We start from the raw sequence: 25175 nt of genomic DNA, 5'->3' as shown, positions 1-25175 counted from the left end.
GTGAAGGCAGGGAACAGCAGGAAGTGGGTAATCAGCAATAATCAGTTATCTGTGTAACATTGCCACGTGGCCCAGTGCTCCTAATGATAACCCTCATCAGATGTTAGCAGCATTCACAGGTATCTCTTTTTTTTTGTTTGCAGAACCTCCCACTCCTATCGCACCTCCAGAACTTCTGGCAGTTGGAGCTACCTATCTGTGGATCAAACCAAATGCCAATTCTATCATTGGAGATGGTCCAATCATTCTGAAAGAAGTGGAATACCGTACAACCAATGGGAATTGGGCTGAAACTCATATTGTTGATTCACCAAATTATAAGTTATGGCATCTAGACCCAGATGTGGAATATGAGATCAGAGTGCTTCTTACTCGTCCTGGAGATGGAGGGACAGGGCCTCCTGGGCCTCCACTTACAACAAGAACAAAATGTGCAGGTAAGCTAACTTTATTTTAACAAGTAGTTAGTGACTTAGATAGAAACATCGACATGTTATGGTAGAGGCTATCACAGTGGTGGCGAACCTTTGGCACTCCAGATGTTATGGACTACAATTCCCATCAGCCCCTTCCAGCATGGCCAATTGGTGGTGAACCATGGCCAATTGGCCATGTTGGAAGGGGCTGATGGGAATTGTAGTCCATAACATCTGGAGTGCCAAAGGTTCGCCACCACAGGGCTATCATGATTTTGGCTCTCACTTTTTTCTGTTGGTGGACGTTTGCATGTAGTTAATGGTATGTGGTTATTTTTCTGATTGTAAATTATTTATATGATACTCTTTGTTGCTGTTTATAAAATATGTGCATTTTATTGCATTTTCTTCTAACATTGATACCAAATGTTCTGGATGTTTGAAATAGACTAAACAAATTTAAAACAATGCGAAATATACTAAAAATATTGTCTATATTGTAGTGGCATTAGTGTGAAACATACTCTTTGCCACTAAAAGAGGAAGACGAAAATATGGCAGTCTAGATCATGTATTTTGGTTTTGGGCAGCTCAGTCCAGAGGGGGAGAGTGTGTGCTGGCTGAGAATGATGCTGCTGCACTTCAACTCCTCTGCCTCCAAAGGGGTTCCAGGTGGCACAGAAAGGGTAAAAACAGAGGGAAAGTCCTCCATCCAGAAACCCCAGTGAAGCAGCAGAGTTATGACACACTTTTTCATGTTGTAACTTTGCTGTCAGCATGGGGAACATTTTGCCTTTGGGAATGCTTCCAGATTGCCCCCACCCACACCAGTATGAGATTTTGTGCCCAATAGGTGCCTCTGGGGTTTAGATGGTGTGAAGCTGTGCAGCGCCTCACTACCCATATTTTTGTCCACCCTGATGATATATTTGGCCTTTACGCCAGCAAGTTGGGCACTCATGTTGGCGCAAACTTGCACTGATTCCACAATGGATTCTCCCTGGTTTGGTCTGTAAGGAATAGATGTATACAAAGATGCTACATTTGATCTTAGCCAAAAGGCTGAGAAGTGATACAAAGGTACTGAATTAAGACCTGGAATTTTGATTTGATTCTTATATTACCTTTGATAAAGTCCTCAAGATTTGTAGCATCTTGTAGCTGAAGGAGTGTTATTTAGGCACTTTTTTGTGAAGTTGTTGGCCTTTTTTAGTTACTTTTTAAAGTTTAGTTGTTCTTTCAAGCCATAGAGGAACCATCATTTCTGTCCTACTGTGTTAAGACACATAGGATGAGTCTCTGGTCACAGCATGTATGAAAAACTGTTTTGTACCATCATTAAATATTATTCTTTTGCATCACTAACCTATTTCTGAATGAAGGTTCCCCCTCCTCTATTGATACCATTTAAGGAGAAATATTATAGAATTATAGAAATATATATTATATACCATATTTATGGAATATGGTATATAAATGGAAATGGTATATAAATGGAATATGGTTTATAAATGGAAAAAAATAGTGGGAAATTAGCAGTTTTGCCAGTTTGCCAAATAAATGTCATAGGAACTTTGAAAAAAAAAAACCTTTAAAACTACCATTTGTTGGACTGTTCTGATGTCACAGAGAAAATTGTGAATTAGAATTTCCCAGCTTAAGCTTCCATGTAGTGGACCTCTTTGGCAGAGATTCTGTGAGAATAAAGCTTTTCTAAACTGGGAGCCCAAGGGGCTAGAGATAGAATTGTATTTTCTTAGGTGAGAAGCGTATGAAGGGACAGCAAGGTCTGAACCCAGAATAAACCTTCCCATAATTCATTTTTCTTACTTAGGCGTGTGCTATTGTTCTGCATTCTAAAAACAGATTGTAACTAAGAGCAGGCCAGACTGGAAGTTAGGAAATGGACAGTACATTTCCAAGCTTTTTCACTAATAGACTCATTCATCGTAATGCGCACAATAAGCACACAATCTATTGACTGCATTTTTTTCTTATAACAAACAGTGAAGTTTGGTATATTCTCCGTTTACTTTGATGTGATAGCTGTGTCAGCTGTTACAGCAGCAGAATTTGGCAAGACACAATATAGCTTCTGACCTCGGAAAACAGGGCCATTTTTCACTGATAGAACAATTCATACTTTGAGAGAGCTATGATGAAGTGAAAGTGCCTTTGGGTTTCAATATGTCCATTATCCCAAGTGCTGCTTTGGACAAAACATTGTTTGCCATTGTTTTGTTAGCTGACATGGGCCAGTCCTTTTTCATCTTCTAAATTTAAATCTTGGACATGAGGTAACTGCATCTTCAAAAGATTTAATTTCCACAATATTATCTTAACACTATAAATCCATTATGCTAACAGCCATTCTTTGTAGGGATTGTGAAAACATATATCTTTTCTCCATTTTGACTATGTCCAATTGAATGTGTTCTTGCAAGAACACCCATCACCATTGTGCTGTATTTAGGCAGTAACATTACTATTGAGAATGATGGAGAAATTACAGCATGTTTTTATTTGTACAGGGTAAGACAAGGATGGGTGAAGAACAGGGCTAATGTAGATTTCCACACTTTTCTGAAGTACCTCAACAATGTGTTCTGTTTCTCATTCTTACTGGCATATCCTTTTCTGTGCTGTGTGTTAGGATGGTATACTATATATTTTATGTATTAAATATACCTTCATGAAAACTAAAAGGATCTGAAATGAAGAAATGATCCTGTTGTTCACTGAAGAGAGAAGCTGTGACTCAGTGGGATGCAGAAGTTCCCAGTTTCAATCCCTAGCATCACCCATGAAAAGAACCAGGTAGAAGGTGATGTGAAAAACCTCTGCCTGAAACCCTGGAGATCTGCTGCCAGTCTATGTAGACAATATGAGGCAGGTTCTTGATAGACCAGTGGTCTAAGGTGTGTTCACCTTAAGTTTAAAATGCATTCAAGTATTCAGTGATCATAAAGCATCACTATAGATGCATCCCATTCTGAATTTATTGTTAGCGTGCAGGTGTTTGATCAGGCATATGAGGCTTATGGGGAAATGGGAGGAATCACCTATTATTATTGCAGGTGGAATGAGAGATAAAGTATAGACTCTAACATCCCAACAGACTCATTATGTGAAAACATGCCTGTCACCAGATTCAGTGAAACCAAATAATGATTTCCAAAAGTAAGGAGAAGACAAGATTACCCTCTCTTGTTGATGTTGGAGCAGTTCTCAGGTTGGCTCAGAGCTCAGCTCACTGACAGTTACGGAGACCAGTAGCTATATACAGTCATGTGGTGCCATTTTCAAATGATGCATTAGGATCTGGGAGACCTGGATTCAAATCCCAACCCTAGCAATTTCCCACTGGGTGACTGTACTGGCTGTACAACCCTATCTTACACATCCTCTATTACCTAATTTTTCCCTGTCCAGTGCTTTTGCAATCAAGAGAACAAGGACACTCAGGTTTCCGAATTTGTTCCCTTTTCTTTTGCTTGAATTATGTTGTTGCAGGCGGTTAAGGAGTAAATTTCTTTCTCCAGAACATTTGCACACTTGTCACTGTCTTTGTTGTTGTAGAAAATCCTCCCTTTTTCCCCTTAAGAAATGTACTTTATTATTGTCATTGGGTGATAATGAGACTTGAAACTACAGAGCTTTCTAAGTCTGGTGTACATGACACCCCCCACCAAGAAAATGGTTAAGCTGTAAAAAGTGGATAGTGTGGGGTACATGGAATTACATGTCAAAACCTTGTTTGCTAAATTTGTTTTCTGGTTATTGTGGCTTCAAGGATGGGAAAGGACATTTACAGGACTGTTCAGCTAACAGGGATCTTTGAATTTCTGGCACCTGCTGATATGGCTTTTGAATAACTCCCTTCATGAATTTTCCTTTCAAGAAAGCTTCTTTCTGTCTGATTCTGGATAGCACATGCATGCACACAGTCAATTAATGGCCTAGGGAACCATTTGAAGGAATGCAATGGGCAGGGAACTAATTTAATACTTCTGCCTGTATATTTTGGTATATAGACAGGACTTTACTGCTCTTACAGTTTTAAAAAAGAGTGATTGCCCCCACAACACCATTCTTCCAACCAGAAGGTGTGATCTAGTCTCATTTTGTATCAGTGAGGTAGGGATGTTTAATTTCTCCACCTTGACATATTGGGGAAGACAAATTGTAGAATGATAACTCTCCGAAATGCTCAAACTTTTTTGCAGTTCTGCTTAGAAACTGTGATACAACTGTTCTAAGTATTGTTTACAAGTTATAAGTATTGTTTACAATGACTGAAAGTCTTGAGTGGGTGCATTATAGAGTGGCTATTACTCAATTTTATAAAAGCTTTTGATTTAGTAAAGAGAAAAAAAGATTCATCAATTACTGATAATGAAAGCCTTTCCCCACAGACCCATAAACATATTTTATAATTGCATCTGTATTTTGAAATTTCATATCCAATTGTTCTTGTTTTTTTTCAGTCCCACATATATAGCTGTATTAAATGATAATTGAGGTGGGATTTTCTTGGTCTTCAGTGCTGTTTATGTTCAAAAATTATGTTCAGAATAAATTAAGCCTATCTATTGATTAGAGCTGACAGGAAGAAAAACCGGTATGTGTAAGTAGTTGGCCTGTTGGTAAGTAGTTTTGCCTGTTGGTAAAGTTCAGATCAATAACAGTGGTGGCGAACCTATGGCACTCCAGATGTTCATGGACTACAATTCCCATCAGCCCCTGCCAGCATGGCCAATTGAGTGGCCATGGCTTATCTGGTTAACCAGATGTGTTTCTGCACTCCTACATTCCTGCCTGGTGACCTTGGGCTTCTCACAGTTCTTTGGAACTTTCTCAGCCCCACCTACCTCACAAAGTGTCTGTTGTGGGGAAAGGAAGGGAAAGAGCTTGTAAGCCACCTTGTGTCTCCTTACAGGAGAGAAAAGTGGGGTATAAATCCAAACTCCTCCTCCTCCTCCTCCTCTTCCTCTTCCTCTTCCTCTTCTTCTTCTTCTTCTTTTTTCCACTACCAGGGTTAAGTATACTTTGGAGGAAGACTGGTTTAGTCAGGAAAACAGAGCAGTGAGCCTTGCCCAATGTTGCAGTCTCAATCTAAACCTATCCCCCTAATAACTGTGTTTAGAGTCAAAAGCATATTTGGAGGTCTGATTATTATTCAGTTATTTGTGCATAAGAAAAACATAACTAACTTATGGAAGTAAATGCATTAGGATAATTTGCAAAGATTCAAGCTGAATTAGCTGATGAGCTTTCAACAGGTCTTCTCCATTGGGCAAGCGAAGGGGACTTGCTGAAGTTATCCAGCTAGCCTAAGTTAGGATAGAAGTTATACTTACAACCTCTAGAAGAGGCCACTGGCCCTTGGAGGCTCTTTCCTCAGAAACAGAAACTAACCAATCAGGTTGTAAAGGAGGAGTTCATAACCTTTTTTAAAAAATGGGTTTATATCATTTTATACTAGTATGGAACATAATCGGCTAAGACATTTTTCATTGAGGGAGGAGAGAAAACAAGTGAGGGGAGAGGGAGGGCAGATGCATCAGAATTGAAGAGTCCAGATGTCCTATATAATATAAATGTGGGAACTGGGAAACATATATTTTACCATACTTAGTAGTATTTTACCACACTTAGTAGTACTCTTTTTAATTTTATTATTCTTTCTCAGGTCTAAATCCTATTGCAGTAAGTGATCACTTTAAAAAGAATGTAGAATACTGCAGATTAATTATAAAAATAATGTGTATTCCAGGATTAGAGAACTGAGATATTGTTGTTGTTGTTGTTAATTAAATTTAATAAACCGCCCACCCACAGAGGGCATGGGTGGTGTACAGCAAACCAGTGCATAGAACTCCATACATTACAAATAAAACAAATTATACCCATAATATTAAAACCCTTAAAAACACAGCAGCATTAACATAACCTCTATTAGTTGACCTCAGTTTGTTGACATGGAGGGCATATGATATTATGAGCACTACTGATGTCACTTTGTGACTTCTGGGTATATTGGGGTAGTTCTAGCTCTACCAGTTGTCACTTCCAGCTCTACCAGTTGTCAAACTGGCACATAAGCACAGCAGATGCCACAGGTTTAAACCATATTTTTCTCCTGCCACCAGTTGGAGTGATGACAGACAGCAGGGGCAATCTTGCAAATTGGGAATCCTGAAAGAAAGATGCAACACCCAATTTATACCGCCCCTAGAGGATGGGGCGGTATAAAAGTTTAATAAATAAATAAAAATAAAATAAAAATTTCAACAAATACGGGGCTGGAACCAATGATGGAGTGTTTTGCTAGGGAAAGATAGAGGGAGTTTTCCAATGTTGGCAGAAGAGAGTTATTCCAACGCAGATGCAGCTTGACAGACAGAAATCTTTGTCCAGTGTGTCCATAATATTACAGACCAATCAAGTTATGGTTAACTGTGATGCTTCTACTAATGAGTCATTTTATATTATATGGCTTTTTAATGTTGAAGTGGGCCAAAATAATATATTAAAAGCTTGCCTTGTTATGCAGTCACACTTCTGTAGATTCTCATGGGTTATCGTCATCTATCAGGCTTTTCTGTAGCTCAGTAGCTGTAAATCCCTAGTGTGATTTATGCCTCCTATTAAAATTATCAATATGTTTTATGTATCCTTTCCCCTGCCTTCATTCTAGACTTCACTCTACTGGAGTCATATTTATGCCCCCCCAAGGTGTCTGAAGAGACGAGGTTGTACTGTATTGATGATTCAATTAACACAATTTCATTCCCTGTTTCAAAGCTGGCAAATGGGCAGCATCACTGTGCATTAGTGAAATATTAGGTGATCTTGAGATAAAAAGCCCTGAAGCTTTAACAAAAACATTGTTGAGGGAAATCTCCTTTTCAGATACTTAATGCTCCAATCAATATGACCAAAGACAGGAACAGTATCTTGTGGCTTTTTTCTTTTGGCTATGAGATAGTCTTCTACAAAACAGGCTTTTTATTTGGCAGAAAGAGGTAGGTGTTTTCCAAACAGATTCCTTCTCTTATCTACCAGCTCCAAGAGGTGCACTGTACCTAGAAGTCTTGTTCTTTCTGCTTCAACATGAAACCTGGAAAGTGACTAGATTAATAAACAAGGAAAGGAAAGCAGTGGCAAGACTATCCTTGCTACTCATATCCATTGGAGCGTTACTCAAATAAAAAGGGTCTCATAACAGGAAACAATGAAATAAACCTAAATTGTTCCTGCAACATTGCTATGGCATTTTTGTCTGGTAATGCTAAATGCTGATAAATAAGAACCATGACCTCCATCAGTACAATGCAGAGAGACTGGCTTGCAGTCCCGTAGCCCCTCCCTCCCTGCACCTCTATTGCCACCTGTGTTTTCTCCTGCTCATTCTACACTATAAATTTGTCAGTGGCCCTTTCTGCACCACACAAATAAAATGCCTTGAGGACAGGAAAAAAGGCGTTTTGGGGAGGAAACTCTGCACAGCTTTTTCTTCCACACGACTTCTTCCACACGACTGTTGTTGTTGTTGCTAAATTAGTAATTCTTTTCCCCCAAGATGGGATCAAGACATTTTCCCTTGGCTGTGCAGAACAAGAAGAGTTTTATTTTTCCTGCCTGAATTTAAAGCTCTTACTTTTGGTTTCTCGAAAGCTTGCACCTGCCATTTTCTGCCCGTTTCAGAAGGCTCCATGCTGCCATTATTTCCATAAATTTCCCATGCAGTTTTCTCTGCTTGCAGCTCATCCACGTGTTCTTTCAGTATATAAAGTTCATTCATAAAGTTAGTTTTTTCCCTCAGTCTCACAGTACAATTGAAGAGTGTCTCTCTGGACCCCCTCCCCTGTTCAGGGACTGGAAAGGAGAATCCCGTGGCTCCTCTCTGGAAAAAGGTCAGTGCTGCCCACTTATGTTTTGGTAATGATCTGTCATGGCTGAAGACAGCTCACAAGAGTTGGGCGAGCACCTTGCTTCCATTCCAGGGTCTTAAAGGGCCAGTCTAACCATCATCCCCTTGGGCTCATTCTAGGGAACATCCACCCCGTAACAAGCCCTCTTCCGCTGGTGTCACTACTTGTATCATAGCCTAGCATTTTTTAACGTTCTTGTGCTTGTAGAATAGCTCTGAAAACCATGGACAAACCTTGAGTTGATTTCTGGCTACTGTTGGTTGTTGTGGTGGTTTGTTGCTGTGCAGCAGAAGTGGGGTTTGCTATTCCTCTCTCTCCTCTCCCCCCCCCCACCACCAATCTGTTGTGGGTTTTTTCCCCCACAGCATCTTTAGTACAGAGTCTTAATTTGGGAAGGTTTGTGACCCAAAAGGCTGAGGGTTTGTTTTTTTATGCCAGAGGTTGGGGAGATCACAGAATTTCATACCTTTTGGAGGGCAAGGTCCTTGAAGCAGTGATAGATGACTAAGCCAGGACCTTCTCCCTGCACCAATTTAGAGCTTACACCCAACTCTCGAAAAAGAGAACACCCCTAGCAAGCTGACTTTGTGTCAAGAAATGAAGTGCGAAATCTTTCCCCTACAGTCCGCAATCGGTTAGCTCAGTAACGCATCTTCCGCCTCCCCACCCTTGCCCAGCCAGCTTCTGCTTTTCTTCCGCTGGAAGATTTTTGATCAATAGAACTGCAGCAGCAACCCACAATCCTCTGCTTTGATAGTGTGATATCCCATTTTGTACACTTGTGATTTGTCCAGTTCTAAACCTAATAAAAGTATGTAGAATCACAAAAGAAAATAAAGTTAGTTTTTCCTGGCGATCCCGCTCCCATATTGTTGTTCTAATTTTATTAATGAACTTTAAACACTGAAAGGACACACAGATGAGCTTCAAGCAGAGTGAACTCTGTGGGAACATTCTGCAAATGGTGGCAGCATGGAGCCCCTGGAGAAGGCAGAAATTGGTGGGCATGAGCTGCTCAGTGGAAACTGAAAGTGAGAGCTGAGGGGAAGCAGGAAAAATAAAACACTTTCCCTGCCAATGCTTTATTTGTCTGTGTTATGCAGACAAAAAAAAAACACGCTTCAACTGATCTTTTTAAAATATCTGCAAGATGTTTTATTTGTGCTGTGCAGAGAGGGCCAGTCTCTGAGCTCTTCCCCTGTCCTATCATAATGTCCTGTCTGTTTGGGGGGATTTTTTTGGTAAATGGTTACCGTTTTATTGTATCTGGCACATTATTAAGGTACAATAAGTACCTTTTAAATTAGTTGTTAAATTTTAAATCATGCAGGGATGTCATCCTTAAGATGGGACCTTGGGATCCCACAGAATTACAGTTCATTTCCAGGGTCCCCTTGGAGAAAAAATGAATGTTTTGGAGAGTGTACTGTATGGAACTGTACCCACTGAGGTCCCTTCCCAGGCTACACCCCCAGATCATACAAGCTTCCCAATATGGAGCTGGCAACTCCACCCCCACTCCTGGCCAGTGGACAGAAAGGACTGGCAAGCACAAGGTCATAGAGGTTCCCAGCTAGGCAGTGTGAAGCTGATCAGGCTGATCAGGCTGACCTATTTATGCAGGCATCATCAAAGACCAGCCTAAAGTTCCAGGCCCATATTCTATTTATTGGAACAGCATGAAACATGTTGTTTCAGAGGGCATGGGAGACATTGGCCATACTAGGAAACCTGGTGCTAGCTATTAGGACACTCTCTCCAGCTGCGGCATATATGGCATTTGTAGATGATGCAAAGTCTAGCTGTGGTTTGTGATCAAGAACTGTTTGCACAGATGCAAGGCAAAAATGAGCCAGTTTATGAAGGACATGTACCTATGTAGTGTTCTAGCATCTTGTTATAATTGTTTGGAGAGGGGTTGGAGGTTTGCCCATGCACTGGCTCCTTGGTTACCAATTCAGCAGTCTGCAGACTAAAGGAAAATTTTAACAGCATACTAATGATGCATGCAGGTAAGAACAATTTTAAACAAGGTGTCAGACTGTGTGCAGCAAGTCTAGTATGCATAGGTTAATGACAAGTTGTGAAGTTCAACAGTAGATAAAAGGGAAGTCCTTTCTGTACTCAGGGGATGCTTTTCTGTGGCTCTTTGTGTCCTTTATGGCATCATGTTGCAATCAAGTTGCTATTTTTATTTCAATTTTGGTAATCTATGGCAAGGAAACAGCAGACATGAGATGGAATTTGATATTGTCCCCTTATTTGGTTAGCTGATAGCCGGCTTCCTATTTGGAGCACCCATGAATGAAGCAGTTTGTCTTTAGGACTTAGTTTCTTTAAAATACTGGAAGAGAGTTCTGCAGTCTTTGTGTTTGTGTGAGAGAGATTCTTGACCATCTTTGAAATAAATTGGCAGTATCTCTGATTGCCTGTTTCTCTCTTTCATTTTGCTGTAAAATAGGAAGCGGTACAGGCTGCACTTAGGATGTGGGTGACTCACTTAAGACTGGTGGCTTTTTTTGATGATCAAAGGTACATTGTGCCTTGGAGCAGGTTTTGATGGAATCCTCCAAAATTGTGTATTTGGCCTTGTACACATTACTTCATTTTTCCATTTGCTTTGACATCCTTTGGCCCATAAAAATTCACATGTTGAAGCCACCATGTCAAAAAATACAACACATTGCTGATGTTTATGGCCTGAGTCAGAACCCTCCTCCCCTTAGGAAAGTGCATTAAAAAACATTCTTTTGTAGATGAAAAAACTACAGTCAATTTCTACCAACAAGTCAGAGCTCCGTTAGTTCCTCAGCATTTTGCTTTTTGATCCTTAAAAGCAGAGTTCTGTCTTGGTGTTCTGGTAAGCTTTTGCGACATGTAAGTTGTGTTGCACTGTTGAAAGTACAGTTCATTATATGCATCCATTTTTGTGGCTCCAGTGGGGAGTTGATTGGAACCATAGAAAAAACATGCAGTGAAAATCAGGCCACTGCTTTTTTGCTTGCAGCTTTCAAAAAATTGCAAAAGGAGCGCAGGATCATGTGGGGTTGTGGATTGCCCAGCTATTTCTGACAGGAAAACTGTCTGAACCAGTGAGGTAGGCATGAAGCTGCCTTATATTGGTGTTTTCCGCACGGACCATATATCCTGGGATAAGGAGGTGAAACATCCCGGTTCGGCCATGACTTCCGCATGGCTTCTGGGTCTAACTCTGGCCTGCCCCGTGAGATTTCCCTTATCCCGTGGCTTTAAAAAAACATAAATTGGCAGTTCTTTTGAAAAAAACTGTGCCAATCCTACTCCCATGCAAACACCGCAGGAGACGGATTGGTTTATTTTTCCTGTCTCGCTGCTTGCAGTCAATCAGAACATCGGAAAAATGGGACAGTTCACACATGCACAGCAACACTGGCAAGGAAAATGAAAGTAATTCGGGGGCTGTAATCACCTGGAGTTCTTCCTCCCAGCATGAACATGCTGACCGACTGTCATGCAGAGGGAGAAACCGAGATAGAAACATCCCAGTATGTAGGATCATGGTTTTCCCCCGGGATATTTTGTCCGACTGAAAAATGCCATTGAATCAGCCCCTTGGTTCATCACAGGCAGTATTGTCTACTTAGACAGGCAGCAACTGTACCCAGGGTTTCAGGCAGAGGTCTTTTGCATAACCTACCATCTGGTCCTTAGCTGAGGTACCAGAGATCAAAAATAGGACTTGTTGCATGCTAAGCAGATGCTCTATCACTGAGCCAAATCCCCTTCTTTGAAGGAAGACTAGCCTAAGATAATGGTGATAGAAAGGGCTGCTAGCAACTTAGGGTGATTTCATAGTATTTTCAAGGCAAGAGACATTCAGAGGTGGTTTGCAATTTCTTGAACTTTAAGAGAAACTCTGGCCTTCCTTGGTGACCCCCAAGTACTAACCAAGATTAGCCCCGCATGTATGGGTTGCCAGTTCCAGGTGATTTTTTATTTTTGAGGGTGGCGCCTGAGGAACAGGATTTAGATCTCAATTCAGTTTCATTTTCGGAGCTAATTTTTTAAAATGTGAAGCTAAGATCTGCCCAGCTATATCTGTAAAGTTTGGAACCCACACTAGTAAATCAATGACATAAATCTGCTGCATTTGTACTGTAGCACACAAAGTGTCGGCCAGGCATTCATTTTGGAAGAGAATCTGCCCAAACTCATTGGCCCATTAGGCATAAGGCATCTGCTGCTTGATGGGGGGAAATGTGTGTTGCCACAAGATTTCTTGTACAGACATATTTCCTCAAGCCCTGCTTTCACTTTCTGTTCTCTCCACAGCAAGCAAGACCATTTCCAGTACAAATTGAATTTTGCTTCACAGCCAGAGTGGGCAGAGTTGCCAATGAGCACAACTTTGCCCTGGACCTCTTTCCTCCACCGAAAGCCAGTCTGTCTAGTGAACCCCCCCCCCACACACACACACACCCTCCCTTGTGCTGTTTTGCATGCTTCCCCCTCCAGCTCTCTAAATGCTTGAATTGATATAGATAGGAACATGGTGGGATTCAGCAGGCTTGCACCACTTCGGCAGAACTGGTTGTTAAAATGGTTCTTGTAGTTGAATCTCACCACCAGAACCAGTTGTTAAATTATTTGAATCCCACCACTGAGAGGAACAACACAAGCAGGGGCTATTTCTGGCTCCACCTCACCTTCCCAACTCTGCTTCCACCTTCTCCAATGATTGGGAGGACATTTTAAAGACTTTATTTCAAACAAGACTGTATTTTAAAACAATTTTCTTGACTGCAGCAATGGCACAGAGACAAAGACAGAGGAGGAGGAGGGAGGGAGGGAGGGAGGGAGGGAGGGAGGGAGGGAGGAGAATCTAGCACATGGTCCCCTTCTTAATCAGCATATGCTTTAGGGAATGGCTTTAAATCTTTCTTTTAGGAGAGGGTGTTATGTTGGGGAAGGGGCTACAATATCAATATATTTGCTATCACGGGTATATTGATATAAATGCAATTTAGAAGGCTTTAACAGGGCTCTTTATCTTGTAAATATGGGTGTGATTAGACCTGTGCCTTTAAGAGGAGTTGTTGGACAAAATTAAGAGAACCAGGAAAAGCTTCATAGGCCCATTGACACCAGCAAGCTAGCTACAGAGCAGGCAGAGAATGGCTCCTAAACAGAAAAATTCGAGGAGACCCCTTTGCAAGCCCATTGTGCACTGAAGAGTCCCTGAAGAGCCCTGTGTAATGGGCCATCCTTCTCTAGTGGCATGCCTAGTCTGGCTTTCAAAAAGATCTGCTACTTGGCCACTAGGTGGCCTTTAACAGGAATATTTATTATAACTGACTGCTGGTTGTTCCTTATAACTGGTAGTCTGTTTGTCGTCTTCAAGAAGTATCTTCCTGTTTTTTCCAAATACTTTCCTATTAGTGCTCTAGTACTAAATATCACAGAGATGAAATAAAAGTGTGTTTAAAAACAGACAAACCTACAGCAGATCTTTTCAGTCTTTTCCTTGCATGATGATGATAGATGTTCTGAGGATGTACAAGCAAGCCTGGAAGCTATAAGCTGGAGACTGCTGGCCCAAAATATCTGGTATTTGTGGGCAGATTCTCAACAAGTGAAATTAGATGTATAAAGGTTGCCTAATTACACAAGCTAAAACTCTATTCCTCAATTCACATCCTAAGATAAGCTCCGTGAGAAATAGGAACAAAATCTCCTTTCAGTTGCCACACTATCCCCAGCTAATAGTAATTTACTCAAATTGCATGGTATCTTGTACTGTTTCTTTAAGTGGCATCTTTCAGAAGCCAGTAGCCTCTTGTGCATTATTGTTATTGTTTTTGCAGGGTGACAGATGCGATTAGGGCTTTAGATGCTGCTTCTTGTTTAATGCTATGTCTTTTAGCTGAAATCTGGGGGAAAAGATAAATGGATAATTTTAGGTACATTGCAAGATGCGCATTAAACCATCATTTTGATGCTATGAAATTGTCTCCCAGGGTTCGTAGAATCTATTCTATTTCATGGATCCGTTTCACAGGTTTGTGACTTTCTTTCGCTCATCCGTTCCACATTACCTTCCACAGAAGTTTGCAGAAGTATCAGCACTTCGGGGAGAATGTAAACAGAAGATAAATAACTGAGAGTACAAGAAGGACAGAGGGCAAACAGACCTTTCTGCAAGATGCAGTGGTCTCCCCACCCCCCACTACTAAAACGTGAATGAGAGGGACTTTTCCAGAAACCTGCAGATATAAGAATAGTTCTTCTAGACCAGGGGTCGGGAACCTGCGGCTCGCGAGCCGCAAATGGCTCTTTCGAGCTTGTGGTGCGGCTCCCGGCCCCTTCCTGGGGAGAGTGGGGAATCCCCCCCCTTTGCAAAGAGGGGGAGAAAAAAGCGGCGGCCGGCGGGTGTCCGTCCGTCCTTTGGGAGAAAGGGAGGGGGTGGCCTGGGCGCCGGTCTCCCTGCCCTGTCCCCGGCTGCTCTGGAGGGCGTTTGGCCTGCTCGATGGCGGCGGCGGCTTCTGCAGCCCGCCTTCCCTCCATGCCATGGTGGGAAAGAGGCTGCAGAAGCCGCCGCTGCCCATCGAGCAGGCCAAACGCCCTCCAAACGGCAGCCGAAGGGCAGGCAGGTGCATAGCAGCCTTCATGGCTGCGATCATTCGCGAGGCCGAGAGGCGACCTGGGAGGAGGGAGGGTGGCCTGGGCGCTGGTCTCCCTGCCCTGTCCCCGGCTGCTCTGGGGGGCGTTTGGCCCGCCCGAGGGGCAGCGGCGGCTTCTGCAGGCTCTTTCCCGCCATGGCAGAGCTGGGGAACTCTCAGCTCTGCCATGGAGGGAAGGCAGGCTGCAGAAGCCGCTGCTGCCGTCGAGGAGGCCAAACGCCCCCCAGAGCAGCCGGGGGCAGGGCAGGTGCAAGGCAGCCTTCATGGCTGCGATCATGCGTGGGGGGGGGGTGTTCATCCGCCGTTTGGGAGGGAGGGAGGGGGTGGCCTGAGTGCTGGTCTCCCTGCCCTGTCCCGGGCTGCTCTGGCGGGCGTTTGGCCCGCCCAATGGGCAGCGGCGGCTTCTGCAGCATTTTTCCCGCCATGGCAGAGCTGGGGAACTCTCAGCTCCGCCATGGAGGGGAGGAGGGCTGCAGAAGCCGCTGCTGCCCGTCGAGCAGGCCAAACACCCCCAGAGCACCCAGGGGACAGGGCAGGTGCAAGGCAGCCTTCTTGGCTGGGATCCGTGTGTGGGGGGGTGTCCGTCCGCTGTTTGGGAGGGGAGGGGGTCGCGTGTTTTTTTTGTTAATTTTTAGTTATTCTCTTTTAAAAGTTAAAAATGTTAAAAATGTGTTCTTTACATAAATAAAAAATATTTTTCTCCGTAGCACTTCGTGGATTTCATAAGCAACACACTATAATTGTTTTATATACAAAGAGTAAAGGTAAATAACCAAAATACACAGTGTTATCTTCATTTTAAATGTCAAAAAGTATTTGCGGCTCTATGTGTTTTCTTTTCCATGGAAAATGGGTCCAAATGGCTCTTTGAGCGTAAAAGGTTCCCTACCCCTGTTCTAGACATACAACTGTTCCTGTATAGGTAGATATGGGAGTGTCTGTGACTGAATGCTCCCTAAGGTTCCCAGGTCCCATCCCCCTGGACCTCTGGCAGGAGACAGAGGAGTAGAGTTACCAGATCCAGGTTGAGAAAATCCTGGAGAGTTGGGGATAGAGTCTGGGGAGGGACCTCAGTGGACTATAAAGATAGAGTTCAACCTTCAGTGCATTCATTTTGTCCAAGGGAACTGAGTTCTGTAGTCTAAAAATGAGCTGTAACTCTGGGTTACCCCTAGGCCCCCCCTGGGGGCTGGCATTCCTAATGCCTTTGACCCTCATAAGAAACAACCTGTACATAGAAAACATAACATTCTTTAGGCTTCTTTCTGGTATCTGGCTTTAAAAAAAGAGATAGCTTTTCACCATTTGGGAGGATCTGAATATGCCCCAAGCGCTCTCTCTCTCTCTCTCTCTCTCTCTCTCTCTCTCTTTTATGTGTGTTTGTGTGTGTGTGATCTCCCTCATATTCTGATATGCTGCTTGAGCAGAGTGATTGAGGAAGACGCCTACAATGATTACATGACCCTTTATCATGTATGGTAGATTGAGCCACTGTGATCAAAGGGCAGGCCCCCAACAGTAATTAATCTGATGGTGGCAGTTTAGCATGAAAGCTGTGCTTCCTGAAAAGGTGAACACATTCATATTAATTATTCTCTGACAGTTTGACGGCAGTGCAAATTCTGATAGTGCTGAATTTTTGTACAAAAATAGTAAATAGGTAAAGACCAGATACCTGGCACAAATTTCCCCTCTAAATGGGTAATTAGCAAGATGCAGTTAGTTTCTAGAGATATTTGCCCCTTCAGCACTTGCAAACCATTCCAAGGAATTGTCAGTCTGGAAAACCTACAGCCAAGTGTCTGGAGGCTGGTCAGACTTGGCATCCTGCCTCTCACCCTTTCCAAAGGTTTCTTTCTCCTGCTTATCCAAATGATTAGCCTCCACACGACCAAATTTTTGTTTTGATCTCCCCAGTTGCCTTCACAAGTCTATACATAGAACGACATTTATATTTTTAAATCTTTTAAATTTTAAAATAAAGTCATAAAGGAAAAAAAAACTAAAAGGCTCAAAGCATCAAAATCCAGCAGCAAATGTGTAACAGTTGGCCATGAACCCTCAATTCGTTCTTTCTTTGGGGGAAAAAAGTAACAAAACTCTTCTCTTGAAGCTCTACTTTGAAGAGCATCTGCAGGCGATCAAACACATGTAAAGCACAAAATCACGCAGATCTTAAAACGCAGATTTTGTTTTTCAGTCAACACACTTACTGCGGGAAAGTGTTGAAAGCTGTTCTCCAATTTCCTGCTTCTGCTTCTGCATTTGCACCTTTTGCTTTTTTCCTGAGACAGCTTAAAACCTAAATGATGGCTTCATTTTTAAATGTATTTTTAATGTGCACAGCTCTACATTAAAAACTCCCAAATAATAAGAGGCATTTTGTTTTACACATTTAAAGTGCCCAATTTTTAGACATTACAAGAAATAAAGTGCACTTTAATTGGCTTGTTGGAAGCTCGCATGTGTAGTACAGAAGATGAGAAAAGGGGCCAGATTTAGAAGGACACCGTTAAATACATTTTTAAAGCATTATGCTATTAACCTTGGATATGCAAGCTATTTTGTAACCATATTTCTTTGCATGCTGGATTGTTTTCCATTATGCCAAAGATGAATATTTCATTGTTCCCTTAACCTTCATCTCATGAAGCATAACATATTACAGGGAACATGGACTTTTGTGTAGTGTAATGTCTATAAAATGGTATCATGGACTCTGTTACATCAACATTTTCCCTAAAGAACATCTAAATTTTAAATGCTGCCATACAACTGGGAGGGCGGGGGAGCAAAAAGTGGTCTTACAGAAGTAGGTGACCTGTGTTTTCCTACAGCATTGGTTTCTTTTAGCAATGTTTTCTCCCTCATATCCTTTTGACATAGAAAACTCTATATTTCTCATTATTTGGAAACACAGTGTTGCTTTTCAATCAAGTAAAGCTTAGTTATGCCAAATCTTCTCAACTATGTGTGTGTGTGTGTGATTTAATTACAAGGTGATCTATGGCTAATGTCTGGCGGACATGGCCTTTGCTGAGACCATTTCTAGCACATTCTGCTATATTTGGTGCTATGCAATTGGATCTTCTGTTTCTGTCCATAAAAGGCTTCAACAAGCAATTCATGGTTTTCCCCCCTTTTAAACTAGTTGACAAGGTAGACAAAATATTTTCTTATTTATTCATACTGCAGGAAATTTTTGACTGCATGATGATCGCAAATGGCATTTGATGCAATTAAATACTTCATATCCGCTTAGTATTTTTCTACAGAAATTGATTAAGGTTTAATCTGTGGTTTTCTTTTTCCAGGGCTTTTTATCATTATTATTTGCTTCAGCTCATCACATACAAAACACTGATGCATCTGAGTCCAGCCGGCTTTCCACACACTAACTTCTGCTAACTGATTAGAAGAGGCTCATTAGTATGAATGACTGTTTGCCTGTCTTTATTTGTGCAACCCTGAAGCCAGAAGGTATCCTCAGTTGTACTAAGGGATAATCTCCAAATCTGATCATAGAGACCCAGGCTGAAAAGAATATTATTTTGGTAAATTGCACTTTATCTGTAAGAAATGCACCTGCACACAAAAGGAAGAGTCATGATTTTATTTCTGATTGGGTTTTCAGTTGCCAGATGGTGCAAGACTCAACCCCCAAAAGTAGCAATGACTAATTAATAAAGGTGGAAGTGCCTAGAAGCAGCATCCTCTGTTCTGGAGACTGTTAAATTTAATACCAAAATGTATAAGAGGCTTAAAAGCATAAGGGGCTGAATCAGTACCACAGAGAAGGTATTTGGTATGTTCCCGCTCAGAGGATATTTTCTGGTGTACTTTAAAACATCTCAGATTTGGATCTCCAGCCCCTCATGTGAAGCTGAAGCAACATGAATGCAAATTTTGGTAACCTCCATATAGTAGCTATTTCTTGGGAAGCGGCTGATTCTGTTTAGGTTCTGTGAATTTTCAGGGATTCCTCACATTGCACCATGAGCTGGAAAAAGCAATCCAGAATCGAATTGTATTTGTATGGGGGGTGGGTTGTTTATAGATGGTTGCGGACTCTAGGCTTGCCCGCTCCCTCCTGGCAACTGGCGGGGGGTGGTGAGGACCTACTAAGCCAGTGACAGTGGCATCAAAGTGATGTCAATGGTAACACCACTGCATCAACAGCCTAGGCATTCCCCTGCTACTGGTAAGTCCCCCTGCTGGCCAGCTGAGTGGGGGTGAAGGACCAGGGACTCTTCTACCCCTGGTGAAGTTTGAAGTCTCAATTTTTAGTGACTGAAGCTATATGTTTCTCATAGCTGTATGTTTCTCATGTGTATCTTTGGGGAGAAACTTTCGAACAATCTGTCAGAAATTGTTCTTTTTTTCCCTGCTCCTCAAAATTTTGTTGTTTCCTTATTTTATCTGGCCTGGTGAGTTTACACTTGTCACAGCTGCCGATAGCCATCATAGACCTTCAGACAAACATTCTCTCTGATCCCCATTTGAATAGCATGTAAAAACAGAAAATGAAAAGCAGAAACAGAGAAAAGGTTATGAAATAAACCCTTGTATCCTTAGTGTGTGGTTGACTTCTTCTCAAATGATCACAGAAAATGGGGGTGGGGTGGGGTTCTAATCCTTAAGGAACACTCTCTAAGGGACAGAAACACTCTCCACAAACGTTTACTTAGCAGGAGAAACTACAAACACCCTCTGAGTTGCCAACTCCAGGTTTGAAAATTCCTGGAGATTTGGGAGTGGGGTCTGAGGAGGATGGAGTTTGGGGAGGGTATAATGCCATAGAGTCCACCCTCCAAAGCAAGTGGTTTCACCAGTGGAACTGATCTCTGTAATCAGGCCTCACCAGAGGATGACAACCATATGCACCCTTGTATCCCAGGAGAATGCTTGTTATGATTTCAAATTAAGCAAAAAGTTAAAGGCATAAGCACACTCCTAGGAAAGTCTTTTAGCTGTTGCTGAAGCCCAGACCAATAGGCATTCTTATTCCATGACAGCAAAATGGAGCAAGTGGACTGTCCCGTCCACACCTGCTGAGCAATCCGAGCCTTGGAAATATTGAGGTAATAGTCCCTTCCTTTTGGTGGCCCTGTACACTGGGACTTTATTGTGTTTTCACTGTTTTGCATCACATACAAGCATAGTCACTTACTAGCTGGTACTTTAAATGGTATGTGCTTTGATTATTTCTGATATTACATTAGTGTCAAGATATATTACACAAAAGAGACACATAGAAAAAGAGATGCGATGATATTCCAGAGCAAGTTATCATCTTGACAGCCTCTGTTGAATTGACTGTTTTGTCCTAATGTGATTTGCATTATTAGAGTCCTGTATTCATATCAAAAAACAACAAAACAAATGAAAACAGAAAGACCATAGAGATTTTACAAATTCCTAGCTCATCACAGATACAGCAGCCAGAAGCAATGTTGCTTTGTTTGTGACCTCACACCTTTTTTCTCCCTCTGTAAGAGCAGACAGAGCAGGGGATAGTTGACAGGGTTGGGAGGTTACATACTGTGACAGGCACACTGGAAATCCGAGCAAGGAGATACCACTGTGATGGCCAGGTCAACCTGGGTGTGCTGGTGAGGCCTCTGAGGAGCAGCAGTGGCACAGTGGCTAAGAGCAGGTGCACTCTGATCTGGAGGAACCAGGTTTGATTCCCAGCTCTGCCGCTTGAGATGTGGAGGCTTATCTGGGGATTTCAGATTAGCCTGTACACCCCCACACACGCCAGCTGGGTGACCTTGGGCTAGTCACAGCTTTTTGGAGCTCTCTCAGCCCCACCCACCTCACAGGGTGTTTGTTGTGAGGGGGGAAGGGCAAGGAGATTGTAACCCCCTTTGAGTCTCCCACAGGAGAGAAAGGGGGGATATTAATCCAAACTCCTCCTCCTCCTCCTCCTCCTCCTCCTCCTCCTCCTCCACCCAGTCTCCTCCTGGCAGGTGAGTCTGCCTGGGCTTTCCCTGCCCATCTTTTCTGGCAGCATATGCCTCTTCACCACTGCCTCAGCCTCCCAGCTCTGTTCTGCTGGGCCATATAGGTGTGTGTGAGGGGTTTCCTGCCCCACCATGGTTCCTGCAGTTGCCCAACCTGGTTCTGGAGCTAATGTGGGGAGGGGCTACTCTAGCTCTGATGTCACCACTGTATCTTGGCTGACCCCACCCTCCAGCAAAGGATAGCAGAACACTGATGCTTATCACACTTATACAGTATAACAAAAAAATGTTGAATGCTACACCTCACGTTGGAATTTGCCCTGAGTGGATTGCAGAAGCCAGTTCAGTATTTAGAGGGCTCAGTGGTAGCAGAGCATCTATATTGCCCTCTGAAGGTCAATCCCTAACAATTCCAGACTAAAGGACCAAGTGGTATTAATGTGAGAGATTCCAACCTGACATCCTGGGGAGCCATTGTCAGTCAGAGTGGATTACTCAGATCTTGAGAAACTGTTGGTATGACTAACACAACTTCATGTGTTTGTGTACTGGAATCCAGAATTAGATTCATATGTTAAAGGGAGATACACTGATAGGACTTTTCTTAGATATGGTTAAAGCCGACAGAAGGGACTTCAGCACTATGTTCAAGTATGGGCTATATCATTAATTCTGAAATCCCAGTATTTTGCTTGATCTACTTTGTACAGTTACTGAAAATTTCAGGCTTTTATCTGTTTTGGAAAAAGGAGATGTAAATAATCTTTATCCTCCCTTTCTTCTTATAAAAATCATCACAATTCATTATGCATCCTAGAAACATCTAAGTTTCTTCTCTGCTTAGGTATTTGTCTGTAAACTCTGAAATGAAAGCCCCCATTCTGATCATCACTCTGAATGTTTTAAATATCTCAGGCAAAACACTTGACATTACTGTAGAAATTGACCATGGTGGTACAAATCCATTCTTCAAAGCTTAAAATTTAAAACCATTCCTTTTCTCCTTGTGAGCTGAGGGTTCAAGCTATTCAAATTGAAATTCAGTGTATTATCTATTAAAATTGTTACAGCTTGATGTTGTCAGGGATACATCCTTGATGGTAATTTTTTTCCCCTTCCCACTGGCTTAGTCATGACTTCATAGTCCTTTAGTTCTAATAGGAGGATTAATTTCACACAACAAGCTTTCACTGGTACAGTCAGTATTCTGCGTCTATGGGAAGTGCACTTTGCATTTTAGGGTACAGACCAACGTGTTATCCTTGCTTTGACAAGCTGGTGCAAATGGATAAGAAAGACACAAAAATCAAAGGTTCATTTTAAATTTAAAATCTTTCTCTTGTATAATTTGTACAAGTTTATAGCAGAAGCTACTTTGAAATTTGGGATGAAAGAGGTTGGTGAATATGGCTGTTATAGGCAGGGCTTCCAAAAGTCACCATGGACAAAGTTTCTGCCCACCCACCCCATATGACCCTGGCACCTGCTGAGACCTTTTCTGGTGCCCAAGAAGTGGTTTGTTTTTTTTGAAAATAATTGGGGAACAGGTGGGGTGAAACATTTGCCGAGCAAGTCTTCTGACTGGCCACTGGAAATCTGATTGGCTGCACAAATTTTTAAAAGCATTGCTTTGACAGCAGCTGCCATTAAAGCTCAAGGATCTTGGCCATATTGTGACAGCAGCAACTATCTGTGAAGGTGTTTTCAGACTAAAAAAGGTTGGGAACCCCTGATCCAGGGAGAACTATGCCGATGCCATGAACATAACCGCTTTCAGAGAGGAAGCTAAAAGTAACCAAAGGCAGGATTTCACAGTGAATTTCCAGGTAATTGTGGGCTTCAGCCCAGGATTCTCAGGACGAAGATCATCTTTATGCCCAATGATGCCACTAGCATGGGGATTAAAAAAAAAAAGAAAATTATAATCAACTTGTCTAGATTTCTGGTGGTAATAGGTTATTAGTTTTGCATTTTTATGAGAAAGGTGCAGGCTCCGCAGAAAACCCACAGAATGTAAGTAGAGCCCATCTTGACTTTCATGCTACCTAAATATTGGTTTTCTGAATGCTGGGATATACCTGACTAGCTGGGAACAGTTGAATTATTTTCACAGTTGCTTAAGTGTTAATTCTCCACCCACCCACCCGCTCAACAGGCATGTGCCTGTAATTGTATGTTGCTGATTAAATAGCCAAGGGCTTTTGAAACATGGTTCATCTGAGGAAGATGCCAGAATGAACTGCTTTCACAATAATTATAGAAAGTGGGTGTTGATGTATGTTTTGACTATGCGGCAGAAGTAATATTGTCTCTTCTGGTTTAAGTAATTACATTTGTTTCTAAATAGAGAGACATAAAGAATGGTAATTTTAAGTAATGTATGAATATCATCTGACTTGTTTCATTGGTGCTGTAGCAGATGGATAGGAAAAAATCTAATCATGCTGGTTGAATATTCATCACAGAATAATGCCTATTCACTGAAGTGATAGGGTATTGTTAAATATTCTGTGTAAGTGACTAAAGATTGGGCAAGTTTATCAAGAGCTGTTGACCTGGCACAGAATTTCTTCAGCATTAAGGAGCATCAATATTACTATAAGTTTTATGGCTTGGTAGTGCAGTACACTAATGCAGTACCATTTCTTGGATGCTTTACATGGCTGTAGATGCCATTAAATTGCAGTGAAAACTGTCTTCTTTGCATAGCAGAGGAAGCAGAACAGTGAGCTTGCTGTGCCATTTTTGTTTATATCTATTGAAAATTTTGTTAATACTCAGTCACTGTGAATTCCTTTTTTGCACTTCCCATCCCCCTTTATTTTACCTTCCCAGAATCCTCAGCTCAATGATAGACATTTATTCTCTATGGAAACACAAAGAGATCTTCACTGGAAGGGATGTTTACATGGCTTGCCAGGGACGAGGGTATAGATTTTTTATGGGGGGGTTCGGGATGGGGCCACACCCCCACCCACCCCAGGGCATGGCCACACCTCCCCAAGCCCCGCCCCTGGCCTAGCGCTTATAAAAGCAGCTCTCCGAGGTCGGGGATAGCAGACTCCCCTGCCCTGCCCTCCCCTGCCCCTCCCCTCTGGGCTGAGGCATAGAGGGAAAATGGAGCCTGGTGCAAAATCTGAGTTTTGCGCCCCCCCCCCCCCGGGGCAGCGGCTGTGATGCAGGAATCTACCCCCAAACAGCATCAATTTCAATGGTGTTTAAACTAGATTCACCTTAAAGGGAGAATCTGGGGTCCCTAGTTAAACAACATTGAAAGTGATGCTGTTTGGAGGTGGATTATCCCCCACCCTGAAACAGCATCACTTTCAGTGTGGTGTAGTGGTTAAGAGCAGGTGCATTCTAATCTGGAGGAACCAGGTTTGATTCCCTGCTCTGCCACTTGAGTTGTGAAGGCTTATCTGGGGAATTCAGATTAGCCTGTGCACTCCCACACATGCCAGCTGGGTGACCTTGGGCTAGTCACAGCTTTTCGGAGCTCTCTCAGCCCCACCCACCTCACAGGGTGTTTGTTGTAAGGGAGCAAGGGCAAGGAGATTGTAAGCCCCTTTGAGTCTTCTACAGGAGAGAAAGGGGGAATATAAATCCAAACTCTTCTCCTTCTTCTAAACCAGGGGTAGGGAACCTGCGGCTCTCCAGATGTTCAGGAACTACAATTCCCATCAGCCTCTGTCAGCATGGCCAATTGGGCCAATCTAAACTGAGGACCTCAGATTCTCCCTTTAAATCCATGCCGAAGGGGGTGGATTTAAATGGAGAATCTGGGGAAATTTGGGGGGTGCCTGCTGTCAGGGGTGCAATGGTTAAGCTAGAAGCACCAAACTTTCAGGGTATCTTTAGGAGTCTCTCCTAATGATACCACCCAGGTTTGGTGAAGTTTGGTTCAGGATATCCAAAGTTATGGACCCTCAAAGATGTAGCCTTCATCTTCTATTAGCTCCCATTGAAAACAATGGAGGATGGGGCACGCCTTTTGGGAGTCCATAGTTTTGGACCCCCTGGACCAAACTTCACAAAACCTGTGTGGTATCAATAATAGACTCTCCTGATAATGCATCCCAGGTTTGGTGAAGTTTGGATCAGGGGGGCCAAAGTTATGGACCCTCAAAGGTGTAGTCCCCATCTTCTATTAGTTCCCATTGGAAACAATGGAGGATGGGGGCACCCCCTTTGGAAGTC

At 42.5% G+C, this 25175-nt stretch overlaps 1 protein-coding gene across 2 annotated transcripts in view; it reads left to right on the top strand.

Moving 5' to 3' along the window:
* Positions 1-25175, top strand: part of PTPRT (protein tyrosine phosphatase receptor type T) — a 477129-nt gene that overhangs the window by 112472 nt on the left and 339482 nt on the right. For both annotated transcript variants that reach the window (XM_048498724.1, XM_048498723.1), the window contains exon 5: positions 144-437. In XM_048498724.1, coding sequence (XP_048354681.1) covers positions 144-437 — 294 coding nt within the window. The remainder of the gene's footprint in view (positions 1-143; positions 438-25175) is intronic.

This window comes from Sphaerodactylus townsendi, linkage group LG05, assembly GCF_021028975.2.
Source record: "Sphaerodactylus townsendi isolate TG3544 linkage group LG05, MPM_Stown_v2.3, whole genome shotgun sequence".
In the NCBI taxonomy this organism is placed as follows: Eukaryota; Metazoa; Chordata; class Lepidosauria; order Squamata; family Sphaerodactylidae; genus Sphaerodactylus; species Sphaerodactylus townsendi.
Note: the sequence above shows the minus strand (reverse complement) of the source record. Positions and strands in the feature narration are given on the sequence as shown.